The 15,694-nt window shown below is 40.3% G+C and overlaps 1 protein-coding gene across 1 annotated transcript in view; it reads right to left on the reverse strand.

The window, feature by feature from the left end:
• LOC135473281 (QRFP-like peptide receptor) overlaps positions 1–15,694 on the reverse strand; it is a 35,713-nt gene that overhangs the window by 4,064 nt on the left and 15,955 nt on the right. Inside the window, exon 2 of the mRNA XM_064753129.1 lies at positions 10,476–11,117. Within this exon, the coding sequence (XP_064609199.1) occupies positions 10,476–11,117 (642 nt within the window). The remainder of the gene's footprint in view (positions 1–10,475; positions 11,118–15,694) is intronic.

Consider the following 15,694-nt stretch of genomic DNA (forward strand, 5'->3'; position numbering starts at 1 on the left):
ACCGGGACCCAAAACTGAGCACTTTGGACTACACAAATTGTATTTTTATAGAATTGGTCGGTATCATGATGTGTATTGAAGTACCTGATGAATACATCAAATTTTAATGGTTTATGCCATGTTCAAGAATATTTCACAAACATATGACAGAGGCCATGGTTGAGGGTGGAAACGTTGGAGTCAGATCAAACTATTGCACCTCACTAGGTATGCCGACCAGGCAAAAAACTTCTCACACTGATTCATAACTGAACCATTGGGAACTAGATTCGATCGCGCGACCTCCCTGTTCTAGTTAAAGAGATCCGCGTTTAGGCAGGCTAAACCGATGGAACAACAAATATTCCACAAATGCACAAGGAAAATATTGTGAAAAATGTTTATTGGGATACTTGCATTAAGAAATGAACTGTTGCCTAACTTGTCCAAGTTACATAAATCATAAATTGTATACTTTGCCCCAATAACACACATAATAATACTGTGTTTTGTTGAAATTTTAACAAAAATCATGGTAAAAGAATACGCCATTCTGATGAGTTGATAAAACACTAACGACAACATGGAGAGGAGTTTTTACATCTCATTTTGAATTTTGTGTTTTGCCACTTTCGCGTTTGGCATTGTTCACTTTGTTTTGCAGTTTGCACAAATGTAATAGATATTCTATGTTTCTACCATTTAATTTGAAAGATCTCAAGTCATCTAAATCAATTTTTTCCCACACATGACGCCTTACTCGGGTTAGCCGGGTTTTCGATCTCTATGGAACCTGATTCTGTGTGCTAATTTATCAGACACTAACCTGAGGTTACTGGAAGAAACAGAGAACTTTGCAGAAAATCCTTCATTAGAAACACGACTTTGTCAGGAAAAGACATCGTTAATTCTCTACATGAAGATATCAGCAGTCCCAGAATAGTTCCAAGACTGAGAAAACCCACAGTCTTAGACCTAACCGGGGCATCGATTTTAAGGTCCTGACAGAAGAATAAATATTTCACCGTTGCCATTTCCTTCTTAACCATTTGGGCTGGCAGCCGGTGTCTAGTTTCAGGTTTTGTAACCTGTATTGAATGACTTGTATTAACATTAACCATTCAGCCTTAGTGAATTCTTTCAGATAATACATGCTCGATACTCTCATCAGAGAACGCCGGGAGAAACTCTAGAACTTCCAAGCGACATTTTTCTCCAAAGATGAAGAAGTCTAACGGAGCTACAGTGTATATACATACATCGCATATTTACGAAGATTAATCTCCATGCAAATTTCTGCGACTGTGGACACATGAGCATTACACAAAAAAACAAGAATAAACGGCGGATGTGTCTTCAAAAGTTGCGACGCGTGCGCATTTCAAAAATGCTCCCTCAATCAAGAGCCAGAAACACACCACACGCCAACAAAAACAAACAACAACGCAGTCCTTTTCTTTGCAACTAAAAATAATCTAATATTAAAATCTTATAATTTGAAAAAAATGGGTTTTTATAATTAGATATAGTTAAGCAGGTAGAATATTTGCTGGTTTGAAGCAGAAGGCGACAAATGACAAGAGATCACAGATTGACAACAGTTTTCTCCTTTGTATTATGCCCAGCTTGCTGCGCTCTATTTTTTATATCCCGTCCTTTTCGTTTCACCTAGTTTTTTTTCTTGTAGCGAATCTTTATACGTGGCTTGACGTGGTTTGATTAATGGCTTGAGCAAGATGTGTTGAAATATTCATTCGCTTACGTCCACGTTGCCATATGAATATGACACGGCTAGTCATTAACACAGCCTTCGACGCTCACCGTGCATTTGATGTCAAAATAATGGTTCTAGTATTGATTTCTTATGACAGTCAGCTGAACTCCTCTCTAATCGTGCTTCTAATTTGGTCCGAAGACTCGTTTGCAGTTTTTGGGTCTTAATATATAATGTGAATATAGTTGGATTAAAATAACAAAGCTATTTGGTAATTCTGGAAGATAGTTTTTATACAGACCCTTCACAGCCTGAGATGCTAGCTTATAACAAACGCCACAGATCTAACTGTAAAAACAACATCCCATTTCGTGATTGTACGTGGGGGACGAGAGTACGATACGTGGCAAATGGTCACATATAAAAGGATAAATACGGTCTCTTGTCAGTTTAGCTCATTTAGGGTTTTATTCTAACTGTCCTTGTAATTAGAGGCAAAATACAATCGTAAAAGCGGAAAAGATAACAGCAATCTTTGGACAAATGGTGAAAATGAAGAAACAAGCCACAAACTGTTGGCCTTCGAGAACCACACGTCATATTTAAATATCAGAGACTGAATATTTGAAAGTTCAAAATGGTAACCATTTTAAGAAGACCGACAAATTTTGTGACTTAGCTATTATACGAAGGGAGTGACTCACGAACTTTTCCATACATGGCGCACATCATATTGTTGGAAGAGAGGTGGCCTGCAAACAATGTTACTCTGCGCGAAGGGCCACACGAACATGGTAGACGTTTTTTTGTCGCCAAGGCCTCAACAAAGGCGTAAAGCAACCCCCATCATCGGACAAGGCAGGAACCAGGGATAATCTCTCGCACCCCTAAATAATATCTCCAAAAGCAATAACAAAGATCATGAGAATACCTTTCGAATCCACAGATTATTGTTGAAGATATTCTAGATACAGTAAGTTAAACAACTTGACTTTTTTATGTCATAAAATTTTGATTTCCCTCAAATATCGTTTTATATGGTTCCATAAGAATACATGTATGCAGTGTTAGTCGTTCATATTAGGGCTTTATTTGTTTTTCACCATAATGCTGGCCACCGTCGTATAAGTGAAATATTCTTGAGAACGGCGTAAAACACCAATCAAATAAATAAATAAATAAATCTATTTGTTTTAGGACTTTAGCAAACTTACTGTCATATATACAGTATGTAAACTGTAGGTAATTTATTTATTTATTGACTGGAGTTGATACGCGATCGCAATGGCGAATGGCACCTGTGTGATTATGCTGTGATAACACGCTATCCACAACGTCACGGGGGTATGTAATGCCAAGATAAATGCGATGTGTGCTGATTGGGAATATCTTTTGTAGCTAAATGTTTTACCAGTTGCCACATTTGTTAGGTTATGCCTCAAAGACCTTGGCGTACATCAACATTTCATCTTACCAAACATGCAGACCACATTATACAATCGGTATCGATTTTCGTTATATTACAGTTAACCCATCTCCATTATGTATTGGCTGATGTGAAAATAACTACAAGTTTAATGGGGAAAGTATGCGGAGTGTCTTGATGAACTGGCAAGTAAAGCTATGAAAACAAGCTGAAGCACAATTTATAAAAAGAAACTAAATGGACCATTTTTGCAAACGATACTTCTTTATTTTCACATGAATATGTAAGTAATACCAATCGATATGGTAATAAAAACCATAATAACATAACCATTATAAATATTTATCATAAAGTAGTGAAGTGTTAGCACTCGTTGAGCAATACATATAACCATGGCGTATTAGTCTACGTTGAATTGCTTAGGCTGACTCAGATTAGACCAATATAGATTATGAGCAGTCAGGTGGCGTGTTCGAATCCAGCTAATGTTGACTCGTTTTTTGTTTGTTTTTCTTCTTCTCTCTCGTTAACCTCTCGCCTCCAGCTGAAGACATTATCACATTCTAGACCACGGCCTAGACCGAGATTGCCCTGATGTTAGGTTTTGCAACACTTTGTTCCGCCAATGGCAGCTCCAAATCAACGTTGGGGAACGCCCCGTTTAAACATTTGAAGCAGTTGCCTTAGCCATTTGTGACGGCGTATCAAACAACTTAAATTATCCAAGTACAATTACAATTCTCCACTGCAATACGTTTGCAGCCACCCGTGTTCTTTTAGATTCTGTCCATCAGTTTTCCGTCGATCGGTTATTTTCAATATCCATGGGCATGTGATTATTTCGAAATGCTCAAACTGCCAGCCTCAACATATTTGTCAAGGCCTGGTAACTACATCAGATATTTTGACTGAGCCAGCTGACTGGTTTGGAGCCATCCTCCGGGAACAAAATTTTGCCAAAACCTAATGTCAGAGCAATGCCGAACTATCAAGGTCTCGCTGACTCAGACGTTTAAAATGCTAGCTGGTTTGACTGATGAGGGTGCGTGTTATAGGTCAAGAAATCTGCCGAAAGTCGGTGGTTTAATCCTGGCAAATCCACAAACTTGACCACCACTATATGAGTGAAAAATTCTAGAGCTCGGCAATAAACGTTCATAACTACTATCAGTCCTTACAGATAAACGCCATGACTATATAGCCTGCTATCATGAAAGCATCATTATTGTGATTATTACGGGCTACATGAGTATTTTCTGCTGTTTTCTTCGTCTGGAAGAAAAATCAACAGAAAGGTAATACCTTTGAGCATGCTGATCACACAATAGCTTTGAACAAACGTTACTATAAATATTGTACGGATATAAAGCACAAAGCACACCCAGAGACCTGGAGGCAAGATAAGACAGGGCTAAGTCGCACCTCTGTCTGGTGTCAGCGGCGTTTACGCTTGTGCGGACTTCATCCCCTAACAAATGCTTTCTGTAAGACAAGCCTCCGAGCAACGATTTCACAAATACCATGCTTTACAGTCCTTTACAATATTCATACTGTTCCTTCAAGCTAGTTTAATATTCGTAGCCTTCCGCATCATGAGTTTTATTAAGACCATATATCCCAAAATACTCTTAATAATTAGTCTCCATTTATAAGATGATCAAAGCAAGCTGGTCTCAACCTCAAACAGAATGCAACGCTGACAGCGCTGTTTTGTAACTGAACTCATCTTCTTCAACACCGCAGTGAACTTGGCTTATCAATTAAGCAACACAAGTGAGTTAACTTTGTGCACCATAGCAAAGTGAGTGACAGTTTTGTAGGACAAAGAAACGGTTTGCGCTATCAGTGAAGATGTCTACACAGAGCAGCGAAAATTATTTCATTTATTTAGGTACATAAATATATTCATCTATTGCTAAATCCTCGGATAAACTAGTACAATCCATCCGTGTGACACCATTGTGGGGATTGGATCAGAGATTTGAGCATCAAAAGGATTTTCTTTTTGTTGTCTTCTTTTTATTATTTATTTACGTCAATGCAAATGGCAAGACATGTTTCTATAGAGGTGCTGCCTAGACCGATGCAGTCTAATACAATATAGCACTTGTGTCTCTCCAGCAGAATATTATGCCGTGTCACTTCACATCCGGAGTTTTACTTCCGGTACCGCTCTTCCGGTCGCTGATTTCCGGTGAATGCTACGCCCAGAGTCCTCCGCACCCGAACAGGTTATACATAATGTCTTTGGCCTCGTGGCGTTGTGTGGATGACGACGACATTTGGCATTTTACGAATACGTCTGTTTGGAGCTCTGTAAAGAAAAATAAAAATTAAACCCAAAAAGCATAGCTTTGGGGAATTTATCAAACTTTTTTGTTTATGAAATACAAACCTTCAATATGTCAGTTACTAGGAATAGGCGAATTTTGAAATCGTACTCTTTTGGTGTTAAAAGTAAAACTAATATCCTAGTGTATCATGTGACACGTCAAAAATGTTAGACAACTTTTGTCCAACATTAATTTACCGACCACTTTTGTCGCTGTGTTGTGTAGGCACCAATGACGCCTCTTTCCTTCAAAATCTTCTTAATAATTTCACAAGCGTTCAGCTCCGTCTTCATACTTTGTAATGTGCTTTAAGTTTTCAATCATTTCAGACGCATTTTTAGAAAATGTATTCCATGATGCCTTGCAAGGGCTGTTGTCTTAAGTCGAACACTCTCTGTAGGGAGTAGGGAATTACTGGTGGTCGATCAGTGACAGTAGTTCACATCTCCGTCACACGTCAGTGAACCGCACCAATTTGGGAAGACGGAGAGGCTGCCGGGTTTTGAAAAGAAAAGCCAACAGAATCTCTCGTTGGACATACATTTTGTCAAAACATGTGGTTCTCGCAATCTTAAAGCTAATTTTTTGTGATTCATAACAACTAGTGGGATTTACAACTTACTCGAAGACTATCTGCAAAAATTAAGTTTATTTCAAACATAGTTGTGTAAACCGGCTGGTGGTGAAACGCTATACGAGCGCACGCTAGAAATAATTATGGAGAAACTACGACAACACCGACACGACTCGATACAAACCTTTCTGAAAGAAAGTCATGGCTTGTCATATATACACAGCTACTTTCTTATTTCACGATATTTCCGAGCTCATAATATCGGCCTTGATACATGGTGTGACAAACGTGTTTTCAGGAATAAAACCTGGCTCAAAAGTTTTTTCACAGTAGGAAATCGTTCAATCATTAGCCATTTTATGTACCCGTAAGGCCGCCGATGATTTGGGAAAGCTCCTTAAAAATATATTATGAGCAGAATACATACAAGATGCGAATTTCTATAATATTTTAATCCCGCTTTTTGTTGTGAGTTTGTTATCTGAGAGTATTTTGTAAAGCCAGTACCTGTAGCAGGTGTTGTGCATGGGGGTCTTGATTTTTGTAATCCACATAAACATTGCATATTTTCTCACTTAAGTTTAACTGAGGAGTTTGTCAAGATACTTCAGTTTAATTGAAGTCCGAATGAACTGAGGTTTCCAAGGGATGGGTGTTGAGGTACCTGGTAATGCATTTACTGAGGCCATGTCATACCGTGCATCATTCGCAAGTTTTGAGCATAGCTTTAGAATGATTAGTAGATAAATACAAATGGGAATTTGACAATTCTTATCTTTAATCTAGACATTTTATTAGCACACTAAACAAATGGTATGTACATGTATGGTTTTGAGTCTGCTAATGACCTTCCAGAGCCTCGCATGTCCCAGACCTGCAGGTGCCAGATGAAATGTAAAGGGTTTATATTCTCTTCATTGAACTGGGAAATCAGGTCTGTCATCCTTTCAGTTGGATCTTACCACTTGAACTTTGTTTTCTGAGCAAACATTGTTTATATATTTTCTGTGAAATTATCGATGCCATTCACACCAAAACGTACTTCTCAGAGCTCGATATTCTCTCAAGGTCGTCTGATAGTTATATCAATGGTTTGGAAGCCATTTTTATGTCAAAGTTATGTCAAAGCCCGGTTTAACTAATTTAATGACGTATCTACACGAATATACATACAATACTAACTTTTTCTTGAACTGCCCTTGGTAATATGTTGCAAACTATCTTTTTAAATTAATCTAAAAAGTGTGTAGCCCCCCCCCCCCCCACCTCCCCCTCCTCAATGAGACTCAGCTGTTAGATTTAACCCATGTTCCCACCAAAGTAGACACGTGGTCTGCAATAAATGGAAAGTGTCTTCAAATCGACATGCGTGCGTTATCGTCGTGGATGTTTTATCCACATATGTAAGGCAGCATTATTATTTCAATGACCAAACGGCAATCATTCACGTTCCATCCCTGTATGGACCCCATACACGAGAGGAGAGAAAGTCAAGGGGTCAGTAGATTCAAGACAATCCCGCAAAGCCTAACGCGGTGGGGTGTGGAATGCTTCCCTCTAAATAATGCCACACAACCATCCACTTTAAATATTGGATAGCATGGTTTTGTAGAATACAACCCAGAAAAGGGCATGGTGAGTGTTTTGGGTAATGAAAATGGCAAAGATATCTTTTCACTAAATTGATGTTCCGGTATCAATATTTCTATCTTTTTCTTTTTTAACCAAGCGAGTATACTGAAAAATGACATCGTTTGTTGCCTTGTGTAAGCTGTCAGGAAAGGCTGGCTTTCTAGGCCAGGGTAGGCCTATACTCCAGCTGTGCCAGCTTGCACGGCGATGTCAACCGCGGTGAACACTTCGTGGAAGACTTCTCTGATCTACCCGCTTACTTTCAATGTGTCTTAATCAGTGATTGTCTGTAGTTATTGAGAAGGTACGGTAATCAAAACTACGTCGTCTGACATTTCTAGCTGGCCATATGGTATAGTAGGACTTTTGTTACCTTCAGCGATAAGAGAGTTCTAATTTTTGCCACATCACCTAGCTTTCAGTGCCTGAGGTATTGCTAGGCCTCTACTTTTTTGCAACCATCATAAGATTTTCCACACAAGTAACTTTTAAAAAGTTATGGAGCATGTGACGGAACTTCGTCGGAATTACAGCTAATAAAAGATGGCAATGCATAAAACATTTTCAGATTGATGTCTCAACAACGGAAGTAGGGTTCCATTCCTGCAGGGTGCCTGTGTGAATGACGTCATGTATCAACCATATTTCAGCTTGGTTATGATAGAATGCTGACCATGGTAAACGTTAAAGTGCACACGCAAAAAACATCTGCGCACATCATTCGGAATTACGATTTCGCAAATGGCCCCCGAAGCAGAGCCACGGTATTCATAGTGTATTAGGTGGTGGGAAGTGGGGAAATCTACACGCTTAAATTAATACGTCGTGTCTAAGTTTCGAGACACGACTTACGACAACAGAGTGGCGTCCAATTGTGACTTGACGCCGTCGCTTTACGGCACGGTAGGACCAATCTATTAAATATAACACGAGGTGAGTAAAACTAATTAAAAAAGATTACAGTAATCTTCAGGGCCCGGTTGTTCAAAAACTCAATACCAGATTGAACTTTAAGCTAAATCTCCAATTTTGTACTTAATAATACTTGTAACAGTATATTAAATATGAACTAAATCTCCTGGCTGCTGAATTTCCCTCACATCCCAAATTTAAATGTAACTTAATAACAGTATTAACAGTAATACATTTGCAACTGGGCCCTGTTATATTCTTGGATGGGTTTGGGTTCCTAATATTGCAAAAATAATATTATTTTGACGATACATTGATCTAAACACGATCACTGCCATATTGAAACACAGGCAAGTAGCTCTTCTGTGCCGTAAAGTGGTGACGTAGTTTTGCACTGGGACGTCACTCTGTTGTAATGATGCACCTGGAAAACAGCGTATTCGAGTCGACCAAGTTGTGCGGTCTATTGTTCATTCCTCCAATTGCATTGACGATTTGCGCGCAAACTGGTCACGATATACATAAGCACACAAGTACTTCGTCATTAGTTTGCACGCATTACGAGAGAAAAATGGCTATTTCGGCTAGAATCCAAGTCACCATTAAGCGGGAAACGGCATCCCATTTTAAGACCTTATCATGGAACACGCAGTGCCAGAATATGTATCAGTTGCATGGTGACAAACCTGTGCGCTATATGCATCACATCTTGAGTAGTACAAAGAGTTTGGGAACAATGGTATAAAGTCGTTTCTGACTGTATAAGTAAAAAACTTGAAATCTTTTGACCATGTTTAATTTTTGGTGCTGGAAGTTTGAAATTCTGAGAAATCAGTTTCATGATAACATTGATGGGATGGTCAAAATATTAGTTTGCAGGGTCGAAAAAAATCTAAAATCGTGTTTCTAATTTTGACTGAAGTCAGAATTGGCTTCGTTGAATCGCCCCAGGTCAAAAATGTCCAGCGGCACACAACGAGCAAGTCACCTATGTGATTTCAAGGGTGGAGAAATCTGGAGAACGCGGAGTAAACAACTGCTCTTAAGCGGGCACCGGACAAATCTCCTGACTTAGACCCACAGCTGAATGAAAATTTGCAAATTGGTCACGGGCTGCGACGAGAACAATACTTTCGTTAAATGAGCCAGCGAGATCGCACAGAATCGCCAAGAGAGGAAACATTATCCAGAAAGAAAGGGGTTTCACATATGTCAAGAAAATCATTTCACAGTAGAATACTAACTGTTTTTTTCACAGTCCTTTCAATGCACTGTTACATAAATTTTTTGCTACCGCTACTGTACGCTAAATGAAGGTATTTTAGAGTTGTGCAGATGGCAGCACTCAACCCTTTTTTTTTTCACATTTACGATGGCTACTAGAGCCAACGATTTACCTATATAGCTAATTATTGGTCAACTCTCAAACATGTGACTTATGCCATAATGGTGGAAGTAAAGTGGTGAAAGTCATGCAAGACCACACAAAAGAACACCGCCATCTGCTTATTACCGCCAGAACCCCGAAATAATGGAAGCAAGACAATCTTGAAAATTCCCTAGAATAATACTGAATTAATTTCTCGTGTGTGATTTAAGAATTTAAACGCAAGCACTTTAACAATACAAAATTGAAAGGAAAATAATACACCTGGCTGTCGACTAAGGGAAAATAATTCGGTAATGTAGGTATTTATACTAAGTGATATAGCCATTTGACTAATATCACGGAGTTATCCCCCCTTGGACAATATCCAGACGGTGGTACGTCTATCTTGGTCCCTTGGACAATATCCAGACGGCGGTACGTCTATCTTGGCCATGGGCCATAACTGAGTGTTGTTCCCCATGAAGTTTTTAGTTACCTGTAGGGTGGTGGCGTCGGTTTCCTCTCTATTGACGAGCCTCTGCCGCTACAGGAGACCGTCAGGCCCCGGAACCCTTCCCTCAGTCGCACGTTAAGACACCAGTACATGATGGGGTTGAGTGCACTGTGCGCATGTCCAAGCCAAAGTGAATATAGAAGAACCCCGATCTGCGGAAAACTTCCCGATATATCCATCGCCAAAGAGATAATGTTATATGGTAACCAAAACAACAAGAACAGCGCCACGAGAACGACGAGCATGCGCGCGGCCCTCTGGCGTGACTCGACTGTCTGTACGCTGCTGTTGGAGTTGACCCGCTCTAGTTTCCGGTCATACAACGTCTTGCCGATGCAGGCGTAGCACACGGCCAGGATCGTTGATGGGATGATGTATACGAGAAGCAAAGACGCCACGCCAAACGCTCGGCGATTGTCCCGTGTCCGCCATTGTTCACGACAAAATTTGATCTCTCCGAAGTGTTCCAAAGTCACGACATCGAGTTCTCTCACGAGAATCAACGGGATCATGATGAGTGCTGAAATGAGCCAGATGCTGAGAATAATGCTCAGGGCTTCCGCGGGTTTCGTAACTCGTCGTTTGCTCATGGGAAATTTGATACCGATGAAACGGTCAATGCTCATTGCCATAAGAGTAAAAATGCTGGCGGCAACAGCAACTCCTGAAATATAAAAATAAACAAAATCAGTTTAATTAATATTCAGATGTCCTTGACTGATTCATGTGTTCTTTTGATTTATTTAAATACTACATCATTACCTCATTTAAACACTGAATTTACAGCTAGCTGATATGTTTCACAACTTTCTCACCTGTTCTTTAAACAAATACGATACAAGGTTTTTCAAAACAACATGTGCGACATTCCGCGAATAGTATTCCTCCTCGTGTTGCACTGTGGCGCCCCATTAACTGAATGATCCATGTTAAAACAAAGAAAGCCCAGGTTAAAGTATAGGATGTCAATAAGTTAACCAACTAATTGATCAGCTAATAAAAAATACTTCCTGAGCAAAAATATCAAAATAGCAAAACAGTCATCAAGAATTTAGCATATCAAAATATACTTATATTATCATATAAAGCATTGGGTATTCTGTATAAAAGACAATGTCGTTTGTGTTATTTAGATAGAGCAATATGCTACAACCTTTATACATGAAAAAAAGTCATGTGATACAAGTCAAATGATATTGATTGGTTTGCTTCAGGGAGAGTGCGATAACATTTAAATATAGCCTCGGAACCCGAATCTGAATAGAGATCGACTTGTTTGTCAACACGGCTAAATGTTCCAAATGTCAGAAGACATTGAATTCGACTTGAGTTTCAGCGCGGCTAAATCATAACGTTTGTTTTTCCAAAATTCTGCTTACACTGTCTGTTTACTGACATTTCGCATTGCGCAGAAATCAAGGGCTCCGGAACGTTATTAAGCTGGAGACCGGAGAATACGCAGCTGATGACGAACCGTTCTGATGAAAGCTTGTGTTTGCTTGCGATTCCTGGCCGCTGGGCAGATAATGAAAATATTATTCTCATGCACATGGCTATAAGCGATCACGTATGCTCTTGGTTATAATGTTTAGTCCGTGTACCGTTACAAGATAATAACTGGTTTGTTTGTCAGTTCGGATTGCATTCTGCCTCTATATGTGTCGTAGCGTACAAATGAGTACGAGCCTAAGTGATTGATGAAGTGTTGATGCTGGCATACGTAAACTTAATGTCATGTCGTAATGTGAAGACTCCGGTCCGTTACCCTTAAGCACATAAAACCCTGCACTATTAATGCAGAGAAATGCTCTTCAGTATTCTACGTTCAGTTTATAAACGGACAAACAACCGGGCTTTCAACCATGTCTCGTACCATTTCGTTATCATTCAACACTGCGACCCCGTTGGTCAGAGGCAAATTGGCTGTGGCGTAAAGAACGCTTTAGCTAAACGAGCCAACCTGGAGACTGTAAAGGAATTAAAGACTGGAAAACACATGACCTTGACCTACAGACAATTGCAGTCGTTGTATAGGGTAAAGTCTTTTGGGAGTTGAGGCCTTCCCTCACTACAGACAGTTATACATTAAACACCTTCAGCCCTATCAGCATGTACGCATGGTCGCGTCTGACAGGACAAAGGGATCGCAATGAGAAACAACAGAAACACAGCACCGTTACTCTCCATTGTCCATAATACATGGATATATGTAGCATGGCGAAGTTGATATACCACAGACACAAACAGTCGTTGATTTTGCCCGTATCTCTAGAGCTTTAGCATGATGGATTGTCTGTGTGTTTTCCAGTGCACAGAGAATGGTTAAAACGACACAGTCGTCCATTACTACTGGCGATTACTGTCAAACTGTGTATAGCCAACATGCTAACATGGGCCTCGTAGAATTAGTTGACTGTAACTACCATGACAACGTATTTATTTAGCATGTGTTGACATGGTAGTTACAATCAACTTATTATATGACTGCTTTGCGGAACGGGGCAGTTATCCACACAGATGTACATGTTATGAGATGCTAAAGTGCCGACCTTTCAATTCTAAAGACTACAGCATTGAGAATAAAACTAGAGTATAGCGACGACACCTCACCGGTGATATCCGACCTCTTATCAATTTACCCCGGTTAGCGTTTTATTCTATATTTGTCAATGTAAATACTTGAATAGTAGTAACTCATGACCTAGCACCGTGGTTTAATCAGAAAATTGAGATCTACACAAAAAATAGTGAAAAAGATGTTCCTTTAACCTCCATGTAGACACGTCTAATTGAGATTAAATCACTCGCTGACTGATTGGTTTTAAACACCCTTGCTCAAGATTATGCCTAAAGGGAACTGGAGTGACCGGAGCAAACCGTCGACCTTCGTAAGGTGTGTGGCAAAGCTCTTGACTCCAAGCCGTAGGCATCGCTGGCGAAACAGGCGAAAAAGGCGAGATCTGGATTCGAACTCATTTGCCAAGCATATGATGGTCGCAGCGACTCAGTGCTTTGACCTGAGCCAGCGAGGCTACAGTGCTCTGAGAATAGATTGTTATACTAATAGAGTAGTAGAAGTAATTCACACCCTATTTTTCTATTGTCAGTTTCGCTGGCAAATTGTAAAAACTGATAAACGTATGCCGTGTGGCGTCACTCATTTCCTTTTTGTGCGGGCAGATAATGACATGTCACGTGGTTAAAGAAAATTGTGAATACGGTTAGATGCTGATGAAAGAGAAGTTCCAACAGAATAATTTTGCTAACAGACTGTTCAGTCAGTTCACGCGTGCGGTACAACAAAGGCAATACAGATCCCAATGAATTCCTCGCTTGGCGCTCAGCACTGAGAGGTTAGGGTATGGAAAAAGAACTGACTCGCCCGGTGTCCGTATAATGTAACTGTGTAGGGCATCATGTCTGGTGTCTTTGGTATGATATAATTCAGTGGCGGAATGGCGCGCTTTGGCGTTTCTGGTTAAGACAAGCACGTAGTATTCATATCGGCCATCGCCTTGAGTATGCAAAATCATGTAAAGTATAAATGCACCAGTCGTTAGCCGAAACATTTAAATAAACCTGCGCATTTATGAGCCTCAAAAAGTAGAATTATTTTCTTAAAAGGGATAATGTCTAGGTGGCCTCTAGTCGCAAGTTCACATACACGTCTCGTCAGAAAGATTGTGGCTTTTACTTAGAAGGTTTATCAGGTTCCTGGCAAGGAGCGTTAGTCTACTCCACAGGCACTATATATGGTATTCCCCATCTACAAACTTATACAATGGTGTAGCAAGGCGACAATTTCTTGATAATACATAAACAGCAGTGAAATACCCACTAAACTCTTTCTTTTAAATTACTGCTATCCAGAACACGTGGGTAGGGTAACAATGACAGTTTGGCTTCAGAGCCCTTAGTTTGTTCAGCCTGACTTTCGGGATCCGTCACATGAGTAACAACATCAACAAGATCAGAAGCTTGTGACGGCATATAGTTTTTATTACTGTTTTTTACTGTTTATTGCCCACGACTGACATTGACGTGAGCACAGCAAGTTGTGTTTAACAATCTTTCCCCTCTTAAATCCATGTTTGAGTGTCCCGAAAATTCTCGAAAACAGCCAGCTACGCGTTTGGCTTTTTTCCGAGTAGGACCGCATATGAGTAACACGAGAATTCGAGGAGTTCCGAGTATTGCCGTGTTATTATACTGGAATTTCATACATGACCTGTGAATGACAGGTGAGGCAAAGAATGTCACTAAGCTGCCTTACATCGGACGCAGAAATGGGCAGGAAACATGGACAACCACGTGTTGAGGACATCTAACTGAGAAGCGAGGAGTGCAGGCAGGATAAGTCAGTGCTTACTTATAAGGTTATGTTATACATTTATACGTAAACTCAGGCCCTTAGAACTACGTCATATGAGGACTGTCACAGCATAAAGTCCTATCCCATTTTCAAGAGAATCTAGGTGGAAATATTTAAATGATATGAAGGAAACTATGGAACGGAGCTAACTCTATGCATGGTTCAAACGGCTTTTCGATGAATAACACTGTTTAACCTCTATGACAGAAGAACCCTCAAAAACAAGTCTTCGGCAGTTTCCGAAAAATTCACTTGATGTGAACCGACCCAATGGCTTAGTTAGTAGAGCGTCCCGCTCCGGGGGTGGTAGATCCACAGTCAGACCTGGGTCGGGTCACATGTAAGACTTTTAAAAAGGAAGTAGTAGCTTCATCACTTGGCGTTCAACATTAAAGGGATTGTGCAACGACTGTATGACCCCAAATGGCTCCGGTGGGGCAGCTCACCCAAATGGCTCGGGTGGGGCAGCTCAATTGCCTGCGGTAAGTCGTCTCAGGGAGCAGCACTGGACAAAAGAGCCGCGGAAATCCGTCCTGCTACAAGGAGGCACATCACATGCACTCTAAGGACTCCGTCGTCATATGACTGAAAAATTGTTAAGTACGACGTTAAACCCTAAGCAATCGCTCGCACTCAGTCACTTGATGTGACATGTGACATTTCTGATTTGACATTAAATCACGTAGATGAGTCGAGTAATTATGCTGGAATGAAGTCAGGTGGGGTTTGGAAGTATAGCGTCATTAGTGGCTATACATCAGTGATCGGTGACGTCATGTGTTCATGCGCGACATCACGCCCGGCATGACAGAAACGATAGAAAACAATTTAAGAAAGCAGCTCAGCCTGTCTCAATAGGCAAGACCAGC

Source organism: Liolophura sinensis, chromosome 8 (genome assembly GCF_032854445.1).
Source record: "Liolophura sinensis isolate JHLJ2023 chromosome 8, CUHK_Ljap_v2, whole genome shotgun sequence".
NCBI classification, from domain to species: domain Eukaryota; kingdom Metazoa; phylum Mollusca; class Polyplacophora; order Chitonida; family Chitonidae; genus Liolophura; species Liolophura sinensis.